This window comes from Phyllobates terribilis, unplaced genomic scaffold (genome assembly GCF_046119375.1).
Source record: "Phyllobates terribilis strain yellow unplaced genomic scaffold, ASM4611937v1 Scaffold_7__3_contigs__length_470593459, whole genome shotgun sequence".
Taxonomy (NCBI): Eukaryota; Metazoa; Chordata; class Amphibia; order Anura; family Dendrobatidae; genus Phyllobates; species Phyllobates terribilis.
Window position 1 is genome coordinate 383,131,002 of NW_027362767.1, and position 24,802 is coordinate 383,155,803.

The window sequence follows — 24,802 nt, forward strand, 5'->3', positions numbered from 1 at the left end:
TGGGGTGAGCTGGACCGCAGAGTGAAGGCAAAAGAGCCAACAAGTGCTAAGCATCTCTGGGAACTCCTTCACGATTGTTGGAAGACCATTTCCGGTGACTACCTCTTGAAGCTCATCAAGAGAATGCCAAGAGTGTGCAAAGCAGTCATCAAAGCAAAAGGTGGCTACTTTGAAGAACCTAGAATATAAGACACATTTTCAGTTGTTTCACACTTTTTTGTTAAGTATATAATTCCACATGTGTTAATTCATAGTTTTGATGCCTTCAGTGTGAATGTACAATTTTCATAGTCATGAAAATACAGAAAAATCTTTAAATGAGAAGGTGTGTCCAAACTTTTGGTCTGTACTGTGTATATATATATATTTGTATTTATTTCAATTATATATATATATATATATATATATATATATATATATATATATATATATATATATTATATATATGCACTTGTTATTGGTTGAACTGGATGGACTTATGTCTACCTTCAACCTTAAAAACTATGACAAAGAATAGTGAGTAACAATCGTTAGAATTCTATTTTCCACATTAAAAACTGCTGTTACCACACCTCTATTCATTTTCTAATGAATGAATGTTCATTACTGCAGCGACATCCAGGTGCATGTGGCTACGTGTGGTATTGCAGCTTAGCTCCATTCATTTAAATAGGTCTCAGCTGTGTCACTCAGCTTCTATTATGCAGTGGCAGTAATGGGGGTCAGACACCCAGCCATAAAGCTTTACTGGACGGAAGTTAGGACGTCCCATCACCAGTCACCAGTCAGTGCAGCCGATCATTTACCTCAGCGATCAAGTGACTGGCGGTCAGGACATCATCACTTCCGATCCTGACAAAACGGTGGAAGTGGTGGGGGATTCCGTGGTGATTATTGCTTTCTTTTATACGGATCCCTACTTTCTGTAAAGTTTGAAAAGTAGTAGAAATCTCTCAATAGACGTAGGGTCTTACTGCTTCCAAATTACGTCTGAAATGGAACAGTTTTTTTAAATATGTGTATCTGCCAGCCACAAGCGATCAGGGATCTGGAAATAGCCAAGAAGGTTGTGCTACGCTGTTTCCGTAACTCCCATAAAAATGAATGGGATTAATGGAGAAAGGTAGCACAGCCTGCTCGGCTGCTTCTGGATAATAATCTACAACATGGAAAAATGAGGAGTATAATAGTTAGAATTAATAAAACCCCATAGTATGACTTATTAATCCACATGATAGGGACTACTGAAGTAATGTAGAATTAAAGACCAAAAAAGCACAAAAGACTTCGAAAAACGTCCCAGATTATTAAAGTACAAACTCTTTATTGAAAGAAAATTGAATGGAAACAATACGGATCACTCAGAGACACAGAATTAAAACCAATGGAAGAGCAAGGAGACGAGGACCAAATTGAATATATTGCCCCATAAGAATCAATTATATATAAATACAATGGGGGCACTCACAAAACAAATCATGAGATAGTGGCTCACGTATCTGTCACATTAAATAAGCCCCGCAGTGGGAGCAAATTAAGTATACTGCCCCATAAGTATCAGTTGTATAGAAGTACAGTAAGGGCACTAACAAGAAACAATCAGGAGAAAGTGGCTAACGTGTCTGTCACATTGAATAAATCCCACAGTGGGAGACTGTGTTCAGTATGGGTACCAGAAATGGAAACATGTATCCAAGATAATTGGTGGATGCAGGTAGATACTTTTATCACAAATAGAGGCGCTTGCCAATAAGGACTATAGCCAAGTTATTAACCCATCCACTCATATGACATGACGAGATCCCATACTTACAACCGCTGTAGTGAAGACACAGCGCCTCGCTCCTGCTCTGCCCACTTTCTCATGATTGTTTCTTGTTAGTGCCCTTACTGTACTTCTATACAACTGATACTTATGGGGCAGTATACTTAATTTGCTCCCACTGCGGGGCTTATTTAATGTGACAGATACGTGAGCAACTATCTCATGATTTGTTTTGTGAGTGCCCCCATTGTATTTATATATAATTGGTTCTTATGGGACAATATATTCAATTTGGTCCTCGTCTCCTTGCTCTTCCATTGTTTTTAATTTTGTGTCTCTGAGTGATCCGTATTGTATCCATTCAATTTTCTTTCAATAAAGAGTTTATACTTTCATAATCTGGGACGTTTTTCGAAGTCTTTTGTGCTTTTTTGGTCTTTGCTTCTGGATAATGCGTGGACTCTAACATTCCCTAATAAACCCTATAGTGTATCAATGCAGAAAATTCATTTTGGAGCTTCTATCACTTGCAGAAGAACCGACCTGATCAGAATCTTTGCGGCAGCTGTTGAAGCTGTCTGGCAGTGCCACCTGCGGGTACAGGCCGTGGCAGACAATGAGTTTCAGCAGGGACAGCCGTTTTGTGGATAACTCCTCACCCGCACCAGATAAGTCTCGTAACTCATCGACATTATGGCGGAGTTTAAAATTCACGTCCTGCAAAATACATGACGACAAGAAATGCTGATGTTACTGGTCATGAATTATCTACAGTTACACAACAAGAGGATCAACCACAAGATGGGAAAGTATGGCCGGAGGAACACGAGATCAACTCCGTCCGGTCCTCCACCTGGATGTCTACGCTGTCATTCTTCTCTTTATTAGATTTTTCATCATCGTCGCTCGAAGAGCCCACATCTTGGTCATGGAGCTTCAGCACTTTCCGTTTGCGTTTTTCCGATCGTTCGTGTTCCCTCTTTAGCTGATGAAGCTCTTTGCGCTCTTTGTGCTGCCGTTGGCGGCTGTACCGGTCAACTACTCTGGTCTCCGTCTCATTCAATATCCCGTGGTCCTTCAGTAGACTCTGGAATGGAAAATAAAAAATAATTAATTATTCAGCTGTCTGATGAAACATTTTAAAATGACGCAGCAGAACGGGAAGCAAGTGTCAGAGACATCAGGATTTCCCATAGAGTAGGCAGAAATGGTTTATTACCACCTCTGCCTTCCTGATCGCTCTATACACAGAGCTGGAGGAGATCTGTGTCTATTAGTACAGGAAGCGGTGACAGACAAGTGCTGGGGTCTAGGGTGTCTTTGACCTGTACTTGGGACTAATTTTCCAGCCCAAGTTACAGGAGAAATCAGCAATAATAAAAATGTATTTAAAATGTTGAAATGCTTGCCAAAGATCCTGTATGACTTTATTGGTGGTGCAATATCTGCAAAAAAAAATTAAATAAGGAAAAAAAATGTAAAAAAAAACAACCCATTGTTAATTTTATCCCCACCTTAAAAAAACACATATGTTCAAAGCAAAACTAACATATAGAAAGGAGAAAACAATTTAAAATGTATTCCTTTGTCGTTGGTTGCAGAAAAAAAAATGTGAAAAAGACATGTTTTTACTTTTTTACTTAAAAGAAAAGGCATAACAAATAAGAACCTGAATATCACAAAGAAGACAATACGTTTTTTGTATAAAAAAAAAAACAAGAAAAAAAATCATAAACTTCATAAAAATAAAAAAAAAGCGTCTGACCATGAATGGGGGAAAAAATAGCCCGATCTTGAATCTCTTCCCTATCTACACCATTGCAGAAAAGCCGCCTAAACCAGTAAATGCCTAGAAGATACAGAAGTGTATTATTACCATACACACCAGTAGTCACTTGACAGTCAATATCTGCAGGACAGGATGATATAACATTGATGGGATGTTACATCCGTGTGATAAGTTTTTCCTGAGACTCACTTTGAATTGCCGCCGCAGATTCGTCATCTCATACAACCGTTGTTCTTCCAGTCCCCGCCGACGACACCACTTCCTGGAGTTACTGGAACGACTGGATTTGATCTGATGTGGACGAAAATAATATTAGCATTCACAGAGTATAGCGTAAAGCTCATACATGTAACACAAAGGCCTTCTCAGCATTTCTTCGGCATAAAGCACCAGTACGTAGTGTGATGTCTCACCGACACAGCAGAACTTGCAGTAGAATCTCAGTGTGTTCCGCTAGCTCCTCCCCTCTACATAGAACTGTGAGCACCAACTGTCATTTCTTTTTTCAGTAATTTAAAAATCTGTCCCCACCCAATACACATTTTACAGATTTTACCCCTGAATTAAGAGTGAAAGATCAGTTCAGGAAAAGAAAGAAGCAGATTTCGCTGATAAGATATATTTCAAAGTCGCTTATTCTGATGTGTATCATTGAGTTACAAAATAAAAAAGCTGGTTACCCTTTAAGTAATCGGTCCATCCATCCCCTACATACATTAGTGGCCAAGACAATTTTTCAGTTACACAAGATTTCTCAGACAGATAGTAAAATTCAGATGGAAGACATCTGATATAACAAAACATAAATCTCTTCTTGCTCGACTACTCATAAGCGATAAGCACTTTTTCATGTAATCTGGTCTAGTTTCCTGTGTGAGAATGCCGTTATATCACTTGTAGTTTCCTGAGCACGTGCATCAGAAAAGACAACCGTGGCGGCACAGCTGGGCCTGTAAAGTTTGATAAAGACTGGATATAGCCGTATGAGGATTGTTTATTGCAAGGCGAGTTGTAGTTTTGAATGACACCATTCAATTTACTGCAAAACATACTGAAAAAAATGGGGAAAAGTTCCAAGTGCGGTGATACGGAGAAACAAACAACAACAAGCAACAAAACAACGCAATGCCGCCATTGATTTTTGGGTGTTTTACAGTGTTCATTGTACAGTAAAAAGTCACTCGGAATCATGAATCTTCACGTCAGGACGATTAGAGCAATACCAAACTTTTTTTTTATATATATATATATATATATATATATATATATATATATATATATATATATAAAAAGAAAGCGCAGCAGCACTCCAATATGGCCAAGATACATAAAGACAATAAAACCATTTAATCGGCTTATCCCGTCTGTCTGTCCGTCCAGGAAATCCCGCGTCGCTGATTGGGCCGGCTGCGGCCAATCAGCGGCGCAGGATTTCAGAACAAGATGGCGGCAGTTAGCGGCTCATCTGCCGCACGGAGGTCAGCGGCGATGTAGCCGGGAGATGACCGGCGCTAGCCGATGTTGTGGTTCATTTTTTTAATATCTAGATATCATTATTAATTTAGATAAAAACAATTTATATTTTTGCTATGTATGAAGTCTGCTTGCGTGTTTTCTAATTTTACATTGTGGAATGTCTGACTAAGATACTTGTTTCCTGAAAAGTCCTTGACAAGAAGGTTTACGCTGAGCCAAGGGAAATTTGTTATTAATAAGTCTATTTCGGTTTTCTGTAACAATGAAGTTCTGTTCTGTCTAGCTAATAAATATGGCGAGTCTTTGCTGCCACACAAGGAAGACTCTACCTGCTGACAATGCATGTCACATGTATTCTGTCTCTCTTCCTTCATCGATGAAGTATCTTAATTTGAATCTCACTGGCAATGTGAAGACCCTTCGCTGTCTATTCCAAAGTTCTCCTTAAAACAAAGAGGGTCTCCATAACAGTACATGGTGCCTGAAACCTGGGATTGTCATAACCGGACCTCCTCTGGACCCGTCAACAAGGATCTCTCTGGGAATTACTGCATGAAATCTGCGGTAAGTAATCCCTTGTATTACTACTAATTCAGTACTACCTAGAGGGCTCCAGGACGGGTAATTGGTGGTCCTAACAAGACAATCATTTTTGAACCCTAGCCAGTGATGGAATTTGTTGTCTTATATGTTTCAATGTGGTTTTTAGATGAATGATTGACGTATTGTTAAGTCGTTTTTGATGAATCAGAATTTTTGTCCTCAGTGTCTGTGTTCTGTTTTGTGTAAGCTCAAGAGAGGGAAAATCATAGTAGCTGAACTTCTTGCTTAGCCTGTATACCCAGACTGGGAAACATATAGTATAAAAAGTAACACTTATTGCAGATATAATTGTCAATTGTCATGCAGTGCCTTTACAAGGTGTAGAAGGAACTTTGAACTGGAATCATGTAGAAATAATTTCAATAGTAAGTGGAGCAGAACTCTTGGTATTGTTATTTGTTTGGTTGTAAGAATCTCCCTACCTCAAAGAGCTGGAAAATCTGTGTACTTCCTTAAAGATCTGTCTTCCGAGGCTCAGAGGAGACTGGGACAGGATCAGATCCGTCTTACGAGGATCAGAGGAGACTAGGACGGGATCAAATTTAGAGTCTGAGAGGCTCTAGGTGTGCTGAAGAGAGTTCTGCGGTAACTCTGGCACAGTGGTTGCAGTCATGGGGACTGGCAACAGTAAGGAATTGACTAACCTAAAGGGCGTTGCCCCAGTTCCAGCATGTGAGATAGTGGAGAGACTGAAAGGGAAAGAAGCAGTAGAGGGATGTGAAATAATATTGAGGAAATTTGGTATGGGAAAGTGAGGAAATTTGGAGGAGAAGGAATGGGAGAAATATATCTGCAATTGGGAAGGATGGTTGAAAGATAAAAACAAACTAGAGCAGGCTAGGATGTGGTTAGAAGTAGCAAAACGTCTCTCAATGAGTGAACATAAATCAGAAGAAACCAGGCATGGAACTGTCTATGTAATCTATGATAGTTTGAAAAACTCTCAGACACCTGATGTAAATTTTGCACCCCTGCCTTATGCTGGGTCAATGGCATGGACTTGCAGACATTGTGGTCATCAGAATCCCCCTGGGGTTAATTGTTGCAGGTCCTGTGGGTCTTCACACCCAGGGACAACACCAAGGGTGCCTCCGTTCCCTATTAGGACCACTAGTCATGTACAGTTTCAACCTCCTAGGATGGTTGATAATGTTCAGGTACACGATCTCCCCCAAGTATGGCCAATAGAAACATATCGGCCTTGGTCCCCCAGTGAACTTATTGACCTCGCTACATAGCTAAGGTGACTGTAAAACTTAAACCAGGTGCCCAACTCCCCTGTATAAAGCAGTATCCTTTAAGTGCTGCTCAGGATGCAGCAATACATGAGAATGTCCAGGAGCTTTTGTTAAGAGGTCTAGTTATTCCTATAACCTCCCCATTTAACACTCCCCTGTACCCAGTCAAAAAGAAAACCCCACCTGGACAGCCAGTAGCCTATCGTATGGTACATGATCTTAGGGCAGTTAATGCAGTAACTATAGAGGATGCTCCACTTGTACCCAACCCCCATACTCTCCTGAATCAGGTCCCCTCCACAGCCACTTGTTTCACAGTGATTGATCTGGCCAATGCTTTTTTCTCTGTCTTCTTGTCCACGGAGTGTACCTCTTGTTTTGCCTTCACCCACAGAGGTGCTCAGTATGCATGGGCAGTCCTTCCTCAGGGAGCTGCTAGATGACCTTCTCCTTTGCTGCACCACTGACCAGATATGCCACAATGAATCTCAATCTCTGCTGATATTCTTAGCAGAAAATGGGTGCAAAGCTTCAAAAGATAAACTCCAATTGTGCAAGTCCACAGTCACTTTCCTTGGGCATTGCCTGTCTCCAGGCATTAAGCATCTCAGCCCAGGGAGGATTTAGGCTATACTAAAAATACCCCTTCCAAGATCTACCAAGTCCCTTCAGGCATTCTTGGGCCTAGTCCAGTACTGCTGTCTCTGGATATGAAATGCCTCTAGTATTATGGCCCCATTGTTTCAATGCCTCAAAACTGAGCCTTTCACCATTAATTCTGAGGCTATTGATGCATTTCACTCCCTCAAGCTCACTCTTTCTACCTCACCAGCTCTAGGTATACCGAATTATGACAAGTTTTTTACTTTGTACTGCCACGAACAGGCTGGACATGCGTCTGGTGTCCTTACCCAAGAACATGGTGGTAGGCAGCGCCTTCTAGGGTATTACTCTGTAACCCTTGATCCAGTCATTATGGGTTCTCCTACTTGTGTTAGAGCTGTGGCAGCTGCTTCAGAACTTGTTAAAAAGACAGAGGACATAGTGTTACGAAGCCCCCTCACACTTCAAGTTCCTCATGCTGTATCTGAAATACTTCAACCCGTCACCTCTAAGCATCAAGGTTGACAAAATATGAAGTCTCACTCCTTACACCTCCCCATATAACTATCAAACGCTGTAATGTTCTAAATACAGCTACACTACTTCCAGTGGATTTAGAAAAGGGAGGAAAGTATCAGGATGGGGAAGAGGGAGAGACCATGAGCCAAGATTTGCCCCTGTTTTTCAAATTAGCAGATGAGGAAGCTCAGTTTGATATGGCACATGAACATGATTGTTAGGCATTGATGGAAGCTGAAATAAAGGGCTTGGCAAATATTACTGATGTACCACTCACTAACCCCTCTGCTGAGTACTTTGTAGATGGTTCCAGAGCTTGGGACAGTGAACAATGACGATTCATCACCGGGTATGCAGTAGTCCACAATGGTAAGGCAGTGAGGCAGAGCTTAAAGCACTCGCTGCAGCGTGTAATCTGGGAAAAGGTAAAGAAATTAATGTATTTTCTGACTCGCAATATGCTTATGGTGTTGCACATGACTTTGACGCCATTTGGCGAAGCTGTAATTTCTTGATCTCTGCTGGCAAACCTATAAGGAATGCGCAAGCAGTAGAGCAGCTACTCACAGCACTCAACCTTCCCCGAAGGGCAGCCATAGTCAAAGTGTCAGCACACACTCTGGAACAAACTCCCCTTGCAGTAGAGAATGCTTTGGCCGACCAGGCGGCTAAGGAAGCAGCACGATTACCTCTGACAGAGATACTGGCTATCGCAAGTGCGGGAACCCCAGGAGACTCAGAGTCAGGGAGTGCAGGAAGCCCCCTTTCAAATAAGGAGACATCCCCTGCACCGGTCCCAGTGGCCGTGGACCTCGAACTACTGCACGTCTTCCAGACCCAGGCTCCCCCCCACGAGCAGAATGCATGGGTCAAAGCAGGCGCCGTGCAGTCAGTGTCAGGGGTATGGCAGGTAAACAAACGTATTTGCCTTCCACACTGCCTGTTCCCCATGATGGCTGCCCTTGCACATTCTCCGGTGCATAACTCAAAGGGTGTTATGTGTTCAGTGGTGCTACAAAACTGGTGTGCCCTAGGGTTCCCGAAAACAGCTGCAAAGTATGTTCAAGAATGTCTAGTTTGTGCAAAACGTAACCCTGGTAGGCTTATTCAAGTCCCACGAAAATGCACACAAAAACCAGATTACCCATTTCAGAGACTGCAGGTGGACTACATACAGCTACCTAAGGTGGGTAATTATGAATACGCCCTGGTATGCATTGACCTTTTATCTGGGTGGCCAGAAGCTTTGGCGGTGACTAAAGCAAACACAAAAACTAATGCTAAAAAACTGATCAGTGAAGTGGTTTGTAGACATGGGGTGCCCGAAACTATAAAAAGTGACAGAGGAACCCACTTTACTGGGGAACTAATGAAACAAATCATGGTCACTCTTGGGATAGAACAGGCATTCCATGTTCCCTATCATCCACAAAGTAGTGGGAAGGTGGAACGTCTCAATGGTACCTTGAAACTAAAAATTCAAAAGTGCATGGAAGAAACACACTTGTCCTGGGTAGATTGTTTGCCCATAGCATAGTATTCAGTGAGGACCGCCCCAAGGGGGAGGAAGAAGCTGTCCCCATATGAAATACTGTTTGGTAGTGTCCCTAAGACAGGGTTGTATTTCCCACAGCAGCTGCAGCCTCCTATGGTTCTCTCACTGAATATGTTCTGGAGTTGCATAAACATTTGACTGTTACTCATAATCGTGTTCTTTCCTCTATCCCAGACCCCAATTTCCTCAGCGGCACTCACACTTTGGTACCAGGAGACTGGGTCGTGGTAAAGAGACATATGAGGATACCACTGGAGCCCAGATACAGTGAACCATTCCAAGTGCTGTTAACCACTGCCACTTCGGTCAAGCTTCAAGGCAAGGACACTTGGATCCACGTCAGCCATTGTAAAAAGATTTTGAACCCCAGCAGCAGCAAAGATGATGACCCTGTTTGTTTGGACTATGGTGATAGAAACCGTACCTTTCGCTCTAACTCTCCATGAAGTAAAGAGAACTGGGTTAACAAACTGATTAAGCATCACCAAGTCTTACTCCAAGACATGAACTCTAATGGCCGTCCTAAGAACTGTTGGATATGCACCCATAGTCCAATATCCTCCAATACTATGCCTTATTTAGCTATTCCAGTGACTTTGAATGAAATGTTTTACTTAAGTAACTACACTTTTCCTATTAGATTAAGAACAACAAAGAAAAAGAAGGCTGTAGGTCTAACTGTAGCTGCTTGGGTGACTGAGCCATGGTTGTTGTTTAACAGGAGTGGTCCACCTCTAAGTCAGACTGAAATGCCTTGGGCGACCTGTCATGTCGACCTCTCCTGTTATCCGAACTTTACCTCTTGCAGCTGTATTCAGATAAAATCCAGAGGGTTTCCTTTCTCTACAGCTGACTATTCAGAGTGTAATGGATCTGCTACCACTACTACGCAGTGTATAGTGGTTGATGCCACTCTCAATCCTAAGCTTCATTGTGTAAATGTCACCTTGCAAAATCTAATATCAGGTTTTAGCTCAAATGACACTCAGAATCAGGGAAAAATTATGGAACAATTAAGCACCACCTTGTAATCTAAATGGATTGCTAGTCTGTTCAACAACACTGTTGTTGGAGTACCAGAGAGTTTATATATTGTATGTGGACATCAGGCTTACAAGTGGTTACCCAACAATTTCACAGGAGTTTGCACATTGGCCTTTCTGACACCTTCTACTTTTATAGTACCACACACAAGAGTAGATATTAAAGCAATCCCTCTACACACACTGTACAGACGAGCTGCAGACGACAAGCCCCGACCAAATGGTAAACCACATCTTGTAGAAATGGGGGTGGCTAACAAATTTTTTAGTGTGTTATTCATTTACCCATTCATAATGCAAATGTGGGATAAGTTGCTAGAAGCGACTGATTATCTAGATGACCAGATCTTCCAGATTCTTGACATTCTCAATACATCTAATATTGTACAGAAACAACTAACCAACACACCATAGTGCTAGATTACTTGACTGCCAGAGAGGGCGGGATGTGTCAGATAATAGGCCCTACCTGTTGCCACTACATAGACCCTACCGGAAATTTCCAGGTAAAGACCAAAATAGAGATAGTTAGAGAAATGAGGGATGCGTGGCTCCAAGAACATCATGTCAACAAAGATTCCTGGTGGAGTGACACTTTCTCATTTCTTAATCCTGTCAATTGGTTCAAGGGTATAGTTGGATGGCTAATGGGTATCCTACAAGGTATTCTACAAATAGGGATTTTGATATTACTAGTGTATATAGTTGCCAGGATTAATATATTTGCTATTAAGAGACTACGCAAGAAAACACACAAGATTAAGCATCACAGGCCTGCAAAATATAATGCCACTTCTCCATATATGATGAGATTTACAAACAAGAAATTTGTTGGTGAACGGAATTCGTCCCCTCCAGGCTTTTATAGCATGGGGAAGTAGCTGATGAATAAATTGTTTTGTAAAATAATAAAAAGGGAGGAGTTGTTGTGGTTAATTTTTTTAATATCTAGATATCATTATTAATTTAGATAAAAACTATTTATATTTTTGTTATGTATGAAGTCTGCTTGCGTGTTTTCTAATTTTACATTGTGGAATGTCTGACTAAGATACTTGTTTCCTGAAAAGTCCTTGACAAGAAGGTTTACGCTGAGCCAAGGGAAATTTGTTACTAATAAGTCTATTTCGGTTTTCTGTAACAATGAAGTTCTGTTCTGTCTAGCTAATAAATATGGCGAGTCTTTGCTGCCACACAAGGAAGACTCTACCTGCTGACAATGCATGTCACATGTATTCTGTCTCTCTTCCTTCATCGATGAAGTATCTTAATTTGAATCTCACTGGCAATGTGAAGACCCTTTGCTGTCTATTCCAAAGTTCTCCTTAAAACAAAGAGGGTCTCCATAACACCGGTCATCTCCCGGCTGCAGCGCCGCTCCCCGGTCCTCACTAACACGGTTCGCTGATAGGTCAGCGATATTGGCGCGAAATTTAAAAACACCGCTGTCCTGATTGGTCGCGGCCGGCGGCCGCCACCAACCAGCAACGAGCACAGTCCAGCTGCGAATTGGCGCCGGATTTGAAACACACTTCGCTGATTGTTTGCGGCCGGGCGGCTGCGACCAATCAGAGATATTGGCGCGAAATTTAAAACACCGCTTCTCTGATTGGTTGCGGCCAGTCGGCCGCGACCAATCAGCGACTGGCGCAGCCCGGCCGCGAATTGGCGCCAGATTTGAAACACGCAGGTCACCGTCGGGAGATCAGCGGCGACGCAGCCGGGAGCTAGTGTTTAGCATTCCGATACTGAAATATCAGGTATCGACCTATATTAGCGGTATCAGAGTTCTGATACTGAGTTCCGATACTTTTAGAATATCGAATACCGGAATCGGAAATTCCCATAATGCCTGCGCTCTGCAGTGTCTCTGAAGGATGACAAGCTGGATGGCAGCGCTCAGCTTACTGTACTTGTCATTTAGTGTTAAAGGATTTATTAAAAAAAATAATAGTGTTTTCATGCACCGTCTCTTTAAAAAAGCCGGCCGGCAATTCAGCATCGGTACCCGACAATTTAGAATAGAAAGAATAGAGCATCACACATAGATTAGATACATAGAAACATGTCAGTCACATATATAAGAAGTACAGTGATAGTGTTGATTACTGTACTTGTCATTTAGTGTTAAAATAAAGGATTTATTAAAAAAAAAATTGGCGTGGGGTTCCTCGTAATTTTAGTCTCTAGCGGAGGTTAAGCAGACGGCTGGGGCAGATGTTTGAAGCCTGGGAAGGGGGTAATACCCACGGAGCAAGCATGCCTGCGCTCTGCAGTGTCTATGAAGGATGGCATGCTGGATGGCAGCGCTCAGCTGCGATCCAGCCTGTCATCTCAATGTCATCCCAGCGTGGGAGAATTCTCCTGCTGAAGCGCTGAGCGCAGGAGAATTTTCCCACGCTGTCAGTGACGTGCATGAGGTGAGCTGAGCTCATTGGACATGACCTCGGCTCATCTGGATGCCGTCACAGCGAGACACTGAGGAGCGCAAGCATGCCTGCGCTTCTCAGTGTCTGCGGCATGGCAAGCTGGATGGCAGCTTTCGGCTGCGATCCAGCCTGTCATGTCAATGTAGCAGAGCTGGAGCCGTCCTGGGAACCATGGAAAGGTAAGGATGAGGTTGCTTTATTATTTTACTTTTATTGCAAAAGACATTGGCTTCAGCTGGAATGGGCGTGATGGTAAGTATGGTTTAATTTAGAACAATAAAGAATTGTGTTTTTATTTCAATTAAAGGACTTTATCCTGGGTGTTTGTGTTTTTTTTTTAACTTTGACTATGGGGTTAGTAATGGGGGTGTCTTATAGGCGCCTCTCCATTACTAACCTGGGCTTGATGTCAGTTGGCATTATATGGATGCGCCATTTCTGGGACGGCTGACGGCTGGTGTTTCTAGCCTGGGAGGGGGCCAATATTCATGGCACCCTTCCTGGGCTATTAATATCAGCCCCCAGCTGTCTGCCTAGCCTTTGCTAGCTATTAAAATAGGGGGGACCTATTTGTTTTGAGATCCCCCATTTTAATAGCTAGTAAAGGCTAGGTATTCAGCTGGGGGCTGATATTAGTAGCCTGGGAAGCTCCGTGGGTATTACCCCCTCCCAGGCTTCAAAAATCTGTCCCAGCCGCCTGCTTAACCTCCGCTAGAGACTAAAATTACGGGGAACCCCACGCCAATTTTTTTTTTAATAAATCCTTTATTTTAACACTAAATGACAAGTACAGGAAGCAACACTGTCACTGTACTTCTTATATATGTGACTGACATGTTTCTATCTAATCTATGTGTGATGCTCTATTCTTTCTGTTCTAAATAGTGGGGTAACGGTGAATGCCGCTGCTGAATTGCCGGCTTTTCATGTAATACAGTCTACATCATTCTTAGTTGTTTTCCTTCATGTAGAATTAACCTACAAGGAAAGAAAGGGTTTATTTTCATTCCGATATTTGTGTCCCATTGACTTGCATTGGCTTCCGGTATCGGAATCGGCGATATCCGATATTTTTTGGGTATCGGTCCGATCCAATCCAATCCGATATTTCCCGATATCGGAAGGTATCGCTCAACACTACTCCCGGCTGCTCGCAGCAGAAGTACCCCGACCGGCGGCCTCGCTCCCCGTTCCTCCCTTCACACTTGCAGCGTGGTCAGCGATGTTGTCACAAGCAGTATTGACAACATGACGTAATTACAAAATTCATTAGGGGCCCCGGGGGGATACATTGGGGGGTTAATTTAAAGTAGTGCACAACCCATTTAAACACTGCTTCGCTGATTAGTCGTGCCCAGTCGGCCGCATACATAAATTAGAATACCCGATGCATTAGAATCGGGCCACCATCTAGTACATATACATATATATATATATATATATATATATACACACACAGTATAGACCAAAAGTTTGGACACATCTTCTCATTTAAAGATTTTTCTGTATTTTCATGACTTTGAAAATTGGACATTCACACTGAAGGCATCAAAGCTATGAATTAACACATGTGGAATTATATACTTAACAAAAAAGTGTGAAACAACTGAAAATATGTCTTATATTCTAGGTTCTTCAAAGTAGCCACCTTTTGCTTTGATGACTGCTTTGCACACTCTTGGCATTCTCTTGATGAGCTTCAAGAAGTAGTCACCGGAAATGGTTTTCACTTCACAGGTGTGCCCTGTCAGGTTTAATAAGTGGGATTTCTTGCCTTATAAATGGGGTTGGGACCATCAGTTGTGTTGTGCAGAAGTCTGGTGGATACACAGCTGATAGTCCTACTGAATAGACTGTTAGAATTTGTATTATGGCAAGAAATAAGCAGCTAAGTAAAGAAAAACAAGTCAGTCAGTCCGAAAAATTGGGCAAACTTTGAAAAGTGTCCCCAAGTGTCCCCAAGTGCAGGTGCAAAAACCATCAAGCGCTACAAAGAAACTGGCTCACATGAGGACCACCCCAGGAAAGGAAGACCAAGAGTCACCTCTGCTTCTGAGGATAAGTTTATCCGAGTCACCAGCCTCAGAAATCGCAGGTTAACAGCAGCTCAGATTAGAGACCAGGTCAATGCCACACAGAGTTCTAGCAGCAGACACATCTCTACAACAACTGTTAAGAGGAGACTTTGTGCAGCAGGCCTTCATGGTAAAATAGCTGCTAGGAAACCACTGCTAAGGACAGGCAACAAGCAGAAGAGACTTGTTTGGGCTAAAGAACACAAGGAATGGACATTAGACCAGTGGAAATCTGTGCTTTGGTCTGATGAGTCCAAATTTGAGATCTTTGGTTCCAACCACCGTGTCTTTGTGCGACGCAGAAAAGGTGAACGGATGAACTCTACATGCCTGGTTCCCACCGTGAAGCATGGAGGAGGAGGTGTGATGGTGTGGGGGTGCTTTGCTGGTGACACTGTTGGGGATTTATTCAAAATTGAAGGCATACTGAACCAGCATGGCTACCACAGCATCTTGCAGCAGCATGCTATTCCATCCGGTTTGCGTTTAGTTGGACCCCATCATTTATTTTTCAACAGGACAATGACCCCAAACACACCTCCAGGCTGTGTAAGGGCTATTTGACCAAGAAGGAGAGTGATGGGGTGCTACGCCAGATGACCTGGCCTCCACAGTCACCAGACCTGAACCCAATCAAGATGGTTTGGGGTGAGCTGGACCGCAGAGTGAAGGCAAAAGGGCCAACAAGTGCTAAGCATCTCTGGGAACTCCTTCAAGATTGTTGGAAGACCATTTCCGGTGACTACCTCTTGAAGCTCATCAAGAGAATGCCAAGAGTGTGCAAAGCAGTCATCAAAGCAAAAGGTGGCTACTTTGAAGAACCTGGAATATAAGACATATTTAAAGTTGTTTCACACTTTTTTGTTAAGTATATAATTCCACATGTGTTAATTTATAGTTTTGATGCATTGTGTGAATGTACAATTTTCATAGTTATGAAAATACAGAAAAATCTTTAAATGAGAAGGTGTGTCCAAACTTTTGGTCTGTACTGTATATACACTGCTCAAAGAAATAAAGGGAACACTTAAACAACAGAATATAACTCCAAGTAAATCAAACTTCTGTGAAATCAAACTGTCCACTTAGGAAGCAACACTGATTGACAATCAATTTCACATGCTGTTGTGCAAATGGAATAGACAATAGATGGAAATGATTGGCAATTATCAAGACACCCTCGATAAAGGAGTGGTTCTGCAGGTGCGGACCACAGACCACATCTCAGTACCAATGCTTTCTGGCTGATGTTTTGGTCACTTTTGAATGTTGTTGTGCTTTCACACTCGTGGTAGCATGAGACGGACTCTACAACCCACAGAAGTTGCTCAGGTAGTGCAGCTCATCCAGGATGGCACATCAATGTGAGCTGTGGCAAGAAGGTTTGCGGTGTTTGTCAGCGTAATGTCCAGAGGCTGGAGGCGCTACCAGGAGATAGGCCAGTACACCATGAGACGTGGAGGGGGCCGTAGGAGGGCAACAACCCAGCAGCAGGACCGCTACCTCCGCCTTTGTGCAAGGAGGAACAGGAGGAGCACTGCCAGAGCCCTGCAAAATGACCTCCAGCAGGCCACAAATGTGCATGTGTCTGCACAAACGGTTAGAAACCGACTCCATGAGGGTTGTATGAGGGCCCGATGTCCACAGATGGGGGTTGTGCTCACAGCCCAACACCGTGCAGGATGCTTGGCATTTGCCACAGAACACCAGGATTGGCAAAGTCGCCACTGGCGCCCTGTGCTCTTCACAGATGAAAGCAGGTTCACACTGAGCACATGTGACAGACGTGACAGAGTCTGGAGACGCCGTGGAGAGCGATCTGCTGCCTGCAACATCCATCAGCATGACCGGTTTGGCAGTGGGTCAGTAATGGTGTGGGGTGGCATTTCTTTGGAGGGCCACACAGCCCTCCATGTGCTCGCCAGAGGTAGCCTGACTGTCATTAGATACCGAGATGTTTTTATTCATACAATTTTTGGATACACACAATGTTTTAATTGCATTTTTTTTTGCGGGGTGAAGGGAAGAAAAGTGCCACAAACAAAAGATAACAATTCTAGAATTTAAATTTTTTTTTCTGCTTCATGGTGTTATCGTACTTTAATATTTTGATAGCTTTTGGCTCTTTTTAATTTTTTTTAATTTTTACTTTACTTTTTAGTAGTATTTAGTATTTTTTAATAGAAAAAGAAGTGGATGACTTGAGTTTTTGTCACTCATATCTATCTATCTATATGCACACACAGTGGCATGTATAAGTTTGGGCACCCCTGGTCAAAATTACTGTTATTGTGAACAGTTAAGCAAGTTGAAGATGAAATGATCTCTAAAAAAGTTAAAGATGACACATTTCCTTTGTATTTTAGGCTCAGACGCTGAGCCTACACCATACATGGTAGATGCTGGCTCTGTTATACAGCCGACATCTGCCCCTCTCAAAGCAGCAAACATATCTAGATACAGTCACTGCTATTTAACCACTTAAGTGCCATTGCCACTCTCTTTTGATAGCATTTAAGTGGCACAACCAGCCTTCTCACCTGGATCCACTCATTGAAGACATTGAGCAAAGTGAAGGGGTCTCCGTGGTCGCTCTCTAAAGGTTTCCTTGCTGTGGAGCACTCTGGGTTATTAGTGGCGCTCCGTACAAAGGGCGACTGTACACTAAGGGCTGCTGCAACAGTCAAGATTGGCTCCACCAGGCTGAATAATGACCCCAATATCAGCATCTTTCCTAAGCAAGGGATAAAAATGAACGATTAAAGCTTTATGTCAGGAATATATGAAAGTCATTGCAGTTTACTATAAAAAAAAAAAGCTTAAAGGGGTTGTCCGGAATTAGAAAAATGGGTCTGCTCTTTTTCCGGACACAGGAAATCTCTGGTACATGAGTTGTGTCTGATATTGCAGCTCGATCCCATTGATTTAAATTGAGACGAGCTGCAATATCAGTCACTGCCTATAAACAAGGGTGGCACTGTTTCTGAAAAGGAATAAACTTGGGCAAATCACTTTAATTTTAGGCCTTACCGATAACAACATCCACTGGCAGCTGTGCCAGAAGGTTTCCAATAGGTGTGACTTCTTCGCTGCCATCAAGCGCACCCTGGTCTCGCAAGTAAAAAATGGCCGTCTCGATGCTTGACATTGGGGGCTGCTCTATAAAAGGAAAGGTGCGTGGATCTCCTAAACCCATACTCTTCATCTGTCAGTGACACAAATATACAGTTCTGAGTCATGTTATAATGAGAGATACAAATAATTTCTGCAGAAATAACACACATACCTGCAAAACTAATGCATCCAAAGCCACACGCTGGATCTCCGGCACTGGGTACGGTGCAAAAGCATCATAGTCAGATTCTGCATAGAGGCGATAACACACCCCGGGGCCCGTCCTGCCGGCCCGACCTTTCCTCTGCTCGGCACTTGCACGACTAATCCAAAATTCCTGCAGTCGCTGCATCTTTGCTTTGGGGTCAAAACTCATCTCTTTGACTTTTCCTGCAGAGATGGCACAGAATATTAATTTAGTGGTGATGGTGCTGGGGAAATGCAAAGTGGAGGTCATAGATGGTAACATCACTGATCCTTCCTAGGAAAGCAGTTTGCTTGTAGAAAAGCGTATTGTAGAGCGAACTCCTTACCGGAATCGAGCACAAATCTGACGCCATCGATAGTCACGGAGGTTTCGGCAATGTTGGTGGAGATTATACATTTCCGGACACCGGGTGGAGACAAGTCAAATACCTGCATTATGGGTATAAACGGAGAGTAATCAAAGAAAGTGTATGTCACAAATGGGCATAAATGCTGAATTAGGGCACATCCACATGTAGAGGTCAAAACTTGTCTCTTTGCTGTGACCAAGATTTTTTGGGGAAGGCTTATTTTGTACAACCGGTGCATGGGGTGTCTCAAGAAATCCAATACTCCCATAAATTATGCAGACTTTAGGAACGCAAAAAAAGATGTCAACATTTGGACAGGATCAGAGTACAAACCAAAACGTATAGGAGCAGCAAGAGCGACCCCCAATGTCCGCCACCAAGAGCAACAAGGATCAACCATGATGAGGGTATTTTTTCAGCCATTTTTCAACTTGGGTTCACAGGAACAGTGTGGTTGCGAAGGTGGTCTAACCATAAGACCCCATATACAGCCATGGCCGAATATGTTGGCACCCTTGAAATTGTTCCAGAAAATGAAGTATTTCTCCCAGAAAAGTATTGCAATTACACATGTTTTGTTATACACGTTTATTTCCTTTGTGTGTATCGGAACACAAAAAAACAGAGAAAAAAAAAAGACAACTCACCGGCATTGATCCAGCAGTGTTTGCACTGGCTCTCCCTGGGATTATGTGACATTTTTATGTCACACGATCCCAGCGGCTGCTCTCACTTCCTCTGGATGTATGAGATTTGACCAAAGGCTAGGTAAATGAAGCGTCTACTGATTGGCCACAGGGATAGATTGACATTGTTATCTCCGGAGAGCCAGTGCCGACACCAGAGGTGAGTATAGGTGTTGTTATTTTACAAGAGGAAAGCATAGGCATTGAGAATGGATTGTCCAAATACTGGACAACCCCTTTAACTGCTTTACATGGAGATTCCATTACGGATTTTACCCTTGCAATGCATAAATGAAAATCGGCTCTAAAAAAATTGACACGTCGCAAATTTAAAATCCCCACCTCATGAAAATGTATGTGTGAATATTTTCCCACAGAAAATCTCATCCACTTTGCTGTAGTCAAATCCATAAGGAAAATCCGCTGTGTGTGTGAACATACCCTTAAAGTCTGCATATATGTAACCTGCAGAGGAGTCTTAGTGTCTTTATATAGGAGAATCATATCACATATTTACAGAGAGGGCTTAGATGCACAATGAAATACTACAAGAGACCATCTTTGAAAACGTACCTTATCTTGTTCAGCGATGGACAGGGTGCTGTGTAATGGGAGCACAATCCAGCGCTGGGTATGGGTGGCGTATACCTGTACCGCTTCCTGCACACTGCTGATTTCCGTCACCCCGCTGAGAAAGATGAGCAAATCTCCGCGCTCATCCACTGGATACTTGTGATCAATGGCTTGTAGTACACGGAGGTAAGGTCTGGGGTCCAGCTTCTCGGACTTGGATGCTTTCTCCTCCTGGGGGATTGGCTGGTAGATTACCTAGGACATGAAATTCAGTAAGATCACTAAGTATATGGCATTTTGCATAACATACATTTGTATAAAAGGGCTTTCCAATCTTAAGACACTTATGTACACCCTTAGGATATGCAATTAACCCCTTAAAGACACGGACATTTTAAAAATTTTGTGTTCTTGCAAGAGGCCTATCTTTTTTATTTTTCCCGGTGACATAGGCGTATAAGGACTTGTTTTTTGTAGAACGAATTTTAGTTTTGAATATCAAAATGCACTGAAAAGTGAGGAAAAAAATTCCAAGAACAGTGAAATGGTAGGAAAAAAAAGACAATTCTGAAACTGTTTTTGGGGGTTTCTTTGTAAAGCAATCATTGTGCGGTAATAATGAACCTGGCGGTATAATTCATCTGGTCAGGATGAACAGCGATGCCGAACTTATATTTTTTTAATCTATTTATTTTTTTAGTGGTGAAAAAAATCTGAACTTTGTCAAATAAAAAATATGAATTGATTTCACAATTTTCTAAGGCTTTTAACTTCTTTTTCTGTCATTGGTATGTTTGAGACATTGTTTATTTGTTTTTTTTGCAAGCTGAGTTGTAGTTTCAGGCTACGGTCACACTCTCAGTATTTGGTCAGTATTTTACATCAGTATGTGTAAGCCAAAACGAGGAGCGGGTGATAAATACAGAAGTGGTGACGTGTTTCTATTATACTTTTCCTCTGATTATTCCACTTTTGGTTTTGGCTTACAAATACTGATGTAAAAAACTGACTAAATACTGAACGTGTGAACATGACCTTACTGGTCCCATTTGAGTTATAGACATTTTAATCACTATTTATTGCGTTTTTTTTTGGAGCTGTTGCAACTGACAAATGGTAATTCTGGCGTTTTTATTCTCTTTTTTCAACAATCGTTGCTCTTACAGGCAGCTGCCAGTTGTATATCTTGTTTGTGCCTCTCTCCATTCACTTCTATGTAAGATAACTGAGCAAGCATGTGTGGCTGTTTACATGACTTCCATAGAAGAGAATTCACTTCCAATCATTCATTGCCTAGACGTAGCAGCCACCACACCGGACAAGACGAGGGTCAAGGCACAGGTTTTAAGAGGTGGAACCTACATCTATCACATATATATGGCACATATGAGGATATGCCAAACACGTCTATGATCAGAATACCGCTTTAATTCTACCTGTATAGGAAAAAGTCTTCCTGGGACTTGGAGGACTGGAGCCTGGTCAAAGTATCCAGAGAAGAGCTTGATGTTTATGGTGGCCGACATGAGAATGACCTTCAAATCTGACCGTAAAGCGAGCAGCTGACGTAAGACTCCCAGCAGGAAGTCGCTGTGAAGATGTCGTTCATGCACTTCATCCACTATAAGGACCTGGTACTGAGGAACCTCTGGGTCTCTCTGAATTTGACGGAGTAACAGACCTTCTGTCAGAAACACAATTTTTGTGGCTGGCGAACGGCTGGTCTCGAAGCGGATCTGGTACCCAACCTAATGGATGATAGCAATGAAAATATCAGCATTATGTTCTACATTGCTTTGCTATTGATGTCCAAGTTTGAAAATCAGATCTTACCTTGGATCCATACTGGTTGAGGCTCTCAAACCCAACTCTCTTAGCTAATGAAATACAAGCAATTCTACGCGGCTGGGTACAAGCTATATGCCCAAAACCTGCTGCCAACAGGTACTGAGGAACCTGTGTAGATTTTCCACACCCGGTGTCTCCTGCAACCACCACAACCTGGTGAGCTCTCACCATCTGGACTATTTTTTCTCTGTACTGAAAGATGGGCAAGCTTGACCTCTCCTTCCGGAGCTTGGCCAACTTTCCGAAACTCTGCCTCTGGCTGAAGTCCAGGTAGTGAAGAATGGCTTTCTTAAATTCATGTAGCTTCTCTTTAGGCACACCACTGACATCTCTGGATTTACGCCCCTTGTCCTGATGTCCCTGCAGAACTTTTTCAATGTCTCTGCTCAGTACAATGGTCTGGTTGATTCGATACCTTGCATCATACTCCTTGGGAAGGTCCATAAGTTCACGTCTTTGTCCTTCATGATGGCTCGGCTCATTTGTTTTACGGTTTTGTTTTTGAAGACTTTGAAATCTTTGGAAACGTTCAAAAAATGACCAAAATTCTCTACTTTCTTCAGAATTAGCTTTGATGTAGCCATGAGGATCAAAGAATAGCTCCTCTAGAAGAACGCGATTCCGGGGGCTATTCCAATCCCACTGGTCACTTCTTTCGTCCCTCTCCATGCTGCCGAATCATCTCATCCAGGCTAGGAAATTATTAGGCTATGCCCTTAAAAAACAAGTTATAAAACACAATTGTCAGTGTCTTAAAAGGATACACACAAAGAAGGAATCTAAATTTTCTATGTACAGACACTAGGATACAAGTCTATTGCCCAGTTTCCGACATTAATGTTCCAAGGTCAGATCATGATGTACTGAGCAGCCTTGGTTCTCCTGATCTGAACTCAACAGCCTCATATATGCCTATGACGCTGTGAGGAGACCTGCGTTCAATACGAAAATAATGTTCCAGACTCGAACCGTGAATGCCGCATGTGAAAAGCCAGCCTAACTTATGCACAAAACTCATATCAACAGAACCCATCATCTCTCTTTTTAGACATGGTTAGCACACTTATTATTATTAGGTAAAAGCCTGAGACCAAGGAGTCAAATGTTGCAAGCCAATGCAAATATTTTTGTGCAACTTTTTAAGTGTGAAACTTGGTACCCTTCTGATGCTAGAAAAAGAGCAAGAGACTTTTAAGGCGTGTTAAAAAATAGTTGCAAACATAAATTTATTTTCACGGTGCATTTTTAAGACAGTTAGACCTTTCTAGTACGTGCAACATATTTTGGAGAAATTGTAATCATAAATGTATCATAATTCATGCTATAAGGTTCACCACACACCCTCTTTCTCCTTATTTTTAAAAGGAATCTGTCAATAGATTCAAGCTGCCCAAACAAGGGGCAGCACGAACCATAGCCTGGCTGCACGGATTACAGCTACTTATGTTTAAAACCCATTGAAGCACCATTGTGTGTGAAACGGCCATCATTCGTCTTATGCACCCGTGTTCTCCTGTATCCATGTTTTACGATTTTTTGCAATAAAATACTTTTTTATAGGAATAAAAATTGTGCATGAAATTCTGCATGTGGTGAAGAACCAGGAGCTCCAGAATAACCACAGGGTGTGGGCCTTTATCCCGTCTGACTGTGTGAGTAACGATGGTGCTCTTTTTTTCTTTTTTCATACTATGTTTGAAAAGCTGGCCAGGAACTTTAGAGGGAGACATGACTAAACCTGTGGAGCTCCTTACTGGCTCCTGTCTACCCAACTCCTGTTGATTGACAGGATTCTCATATGTATACATAAGAGACCTGTCAATCAAACAGGGGTTACACAGTCTCTTTGATCCCTATAGTTTCCTGTCGGATCTTCAAATTTTACTTTCTCTGAAACATTGGAGCGTTCTCAGAGAGATACATATATGGCTGCCATCGGGAAACCAGGCTGTGATTCATGCTGCCCGAACCACAGACAGAATAAATCTAGCGACAGGTTCTCTTTAAATTCTGGCACTAAAAACTGGTGTAATAAATGGTATAAAACATTGATAATTCTGGCTTAGGCATTTACAATGAAATGTCACAATTACTGCAAAAATGTTGGCGCAAACACGATGATAAAGGTCCCCCAGTGCGTCAGTTTTGCCTATGCCATTACTTTATGATCAGTGGGGGTCTGCACCTGCCCCCATTCACTTGGATAGGGCTGAGCTGCAGTCCCGAGTGCCTCTGCAAAAATCATAAGGGGGACGCAACGCTACACCATATGTGCAGTCCCCTCATTCTCAAGACCCACGTACCTCCTTAAAGAGACAGCGCTTATGGTGGGTGCAGCACTAAATGCAGAATAGCACTGCAAAACGGTGCAAAATATAGTTGCATTACAGGTAGACATGCATATAGATATAGGCAGGTCACTAAGGGGTTAAATAGTCAGACGTTATATGTAATATTGTCTCCTATAAATGACTTCTTAAGGGACCTTCTTGGCTATCACTCCGATTACAGGAGATTATAATCTGCACAGAGCTCAGCATCTGCTTTAGAGTCGTACAAACACTAAACCCACCTTCCTGCATCACATTATTTACCCGTGCACATGCAATCCTCCAAGATCTCACACACTTCCGGGTTTGCGTTCCACGGCTTATTCTGCCAAAGCGAGGCTTGGATAATCAGGTCCTTTGCTCAATGCTCTTTGGGTGCGTTTACAATCACCATCCCATCAGAAACAAGTTACCGAGCTTTGGTTCCGTGTTCTTCTCTGGACGTGTCTTCCTACCTGTAATAGAGAAAATGTATAAAAATGTTTTTGTTCTTATTTTGGTGGGTATTGTGCTGCAATATAATCGATTTTCACATATAAAGCATGTTTTATTATTGGCATTACCCAACAGGAAACATTGTGTTACATGTATTATACCCC

General features: G+C 42.4%; 1 protein-coding gene across 2 annotated transcripts in view; it reads right to left on the reverse strand.

Annotated features, from left to right (window-relative positions):
- Positions 1-24,569, reverse strand: part of DHX34 (DExH-box helicase 34) — a 35,558-nt gene extending 10,989 nt beyond the window's left edge. Inside the window, exons 1-11 of one of the 2 annotated variants that reach the window (XM_073641431.1) lie at positions 24,468-24,569; positions 21,859-22,588; positions 21,462-21,773; positions 20,026-20,280; positions 18,743-18,845; positions 18,382-18,599; positions 18,126-18,300; positions 17,636-17,829; positions 3,744-3,845; positions 2,619-2,852; positions 2,309-2,482 (exon numbers count right to left, since the gene is read on the reverse strand). In XM_073641431.1, the coding sequence (XP_073497532.1) occupies positions 2,309-2,482; positions 2,619-2,852; positions 3,744-3,845; positions 17,636-17,829; positions 18,126-18,300; positions 18,382-18,599; positions 18,743-18,845; positions 20,026-20,280; positions 21,462-21,773; positions 21,859-22,542 (2,451 nt within the window). In that variant the 5' untranslated portion in view covers positions 22,543-22,588; positions 24,468-24,569. Of the gene's footprint in view, positions 1-2,308; positions 2,483-2,618; positions 2,853-3,743; positions 3,846-17,635; positions 17,830-18,125; positions 18,301-18,381; positions 18,600-18,742; positions 18,846-20,025; positions 20,281-21,461; positions 21,774-21,858; positions 22,589-24,445 lie in introns of both variants that reach the window. The other variant, XM_073641430.1, reaches the window with a different exon arrangement.
- Between the last annotated feature and the right edge of the window lie 233 nt (positions 24,570-24,802).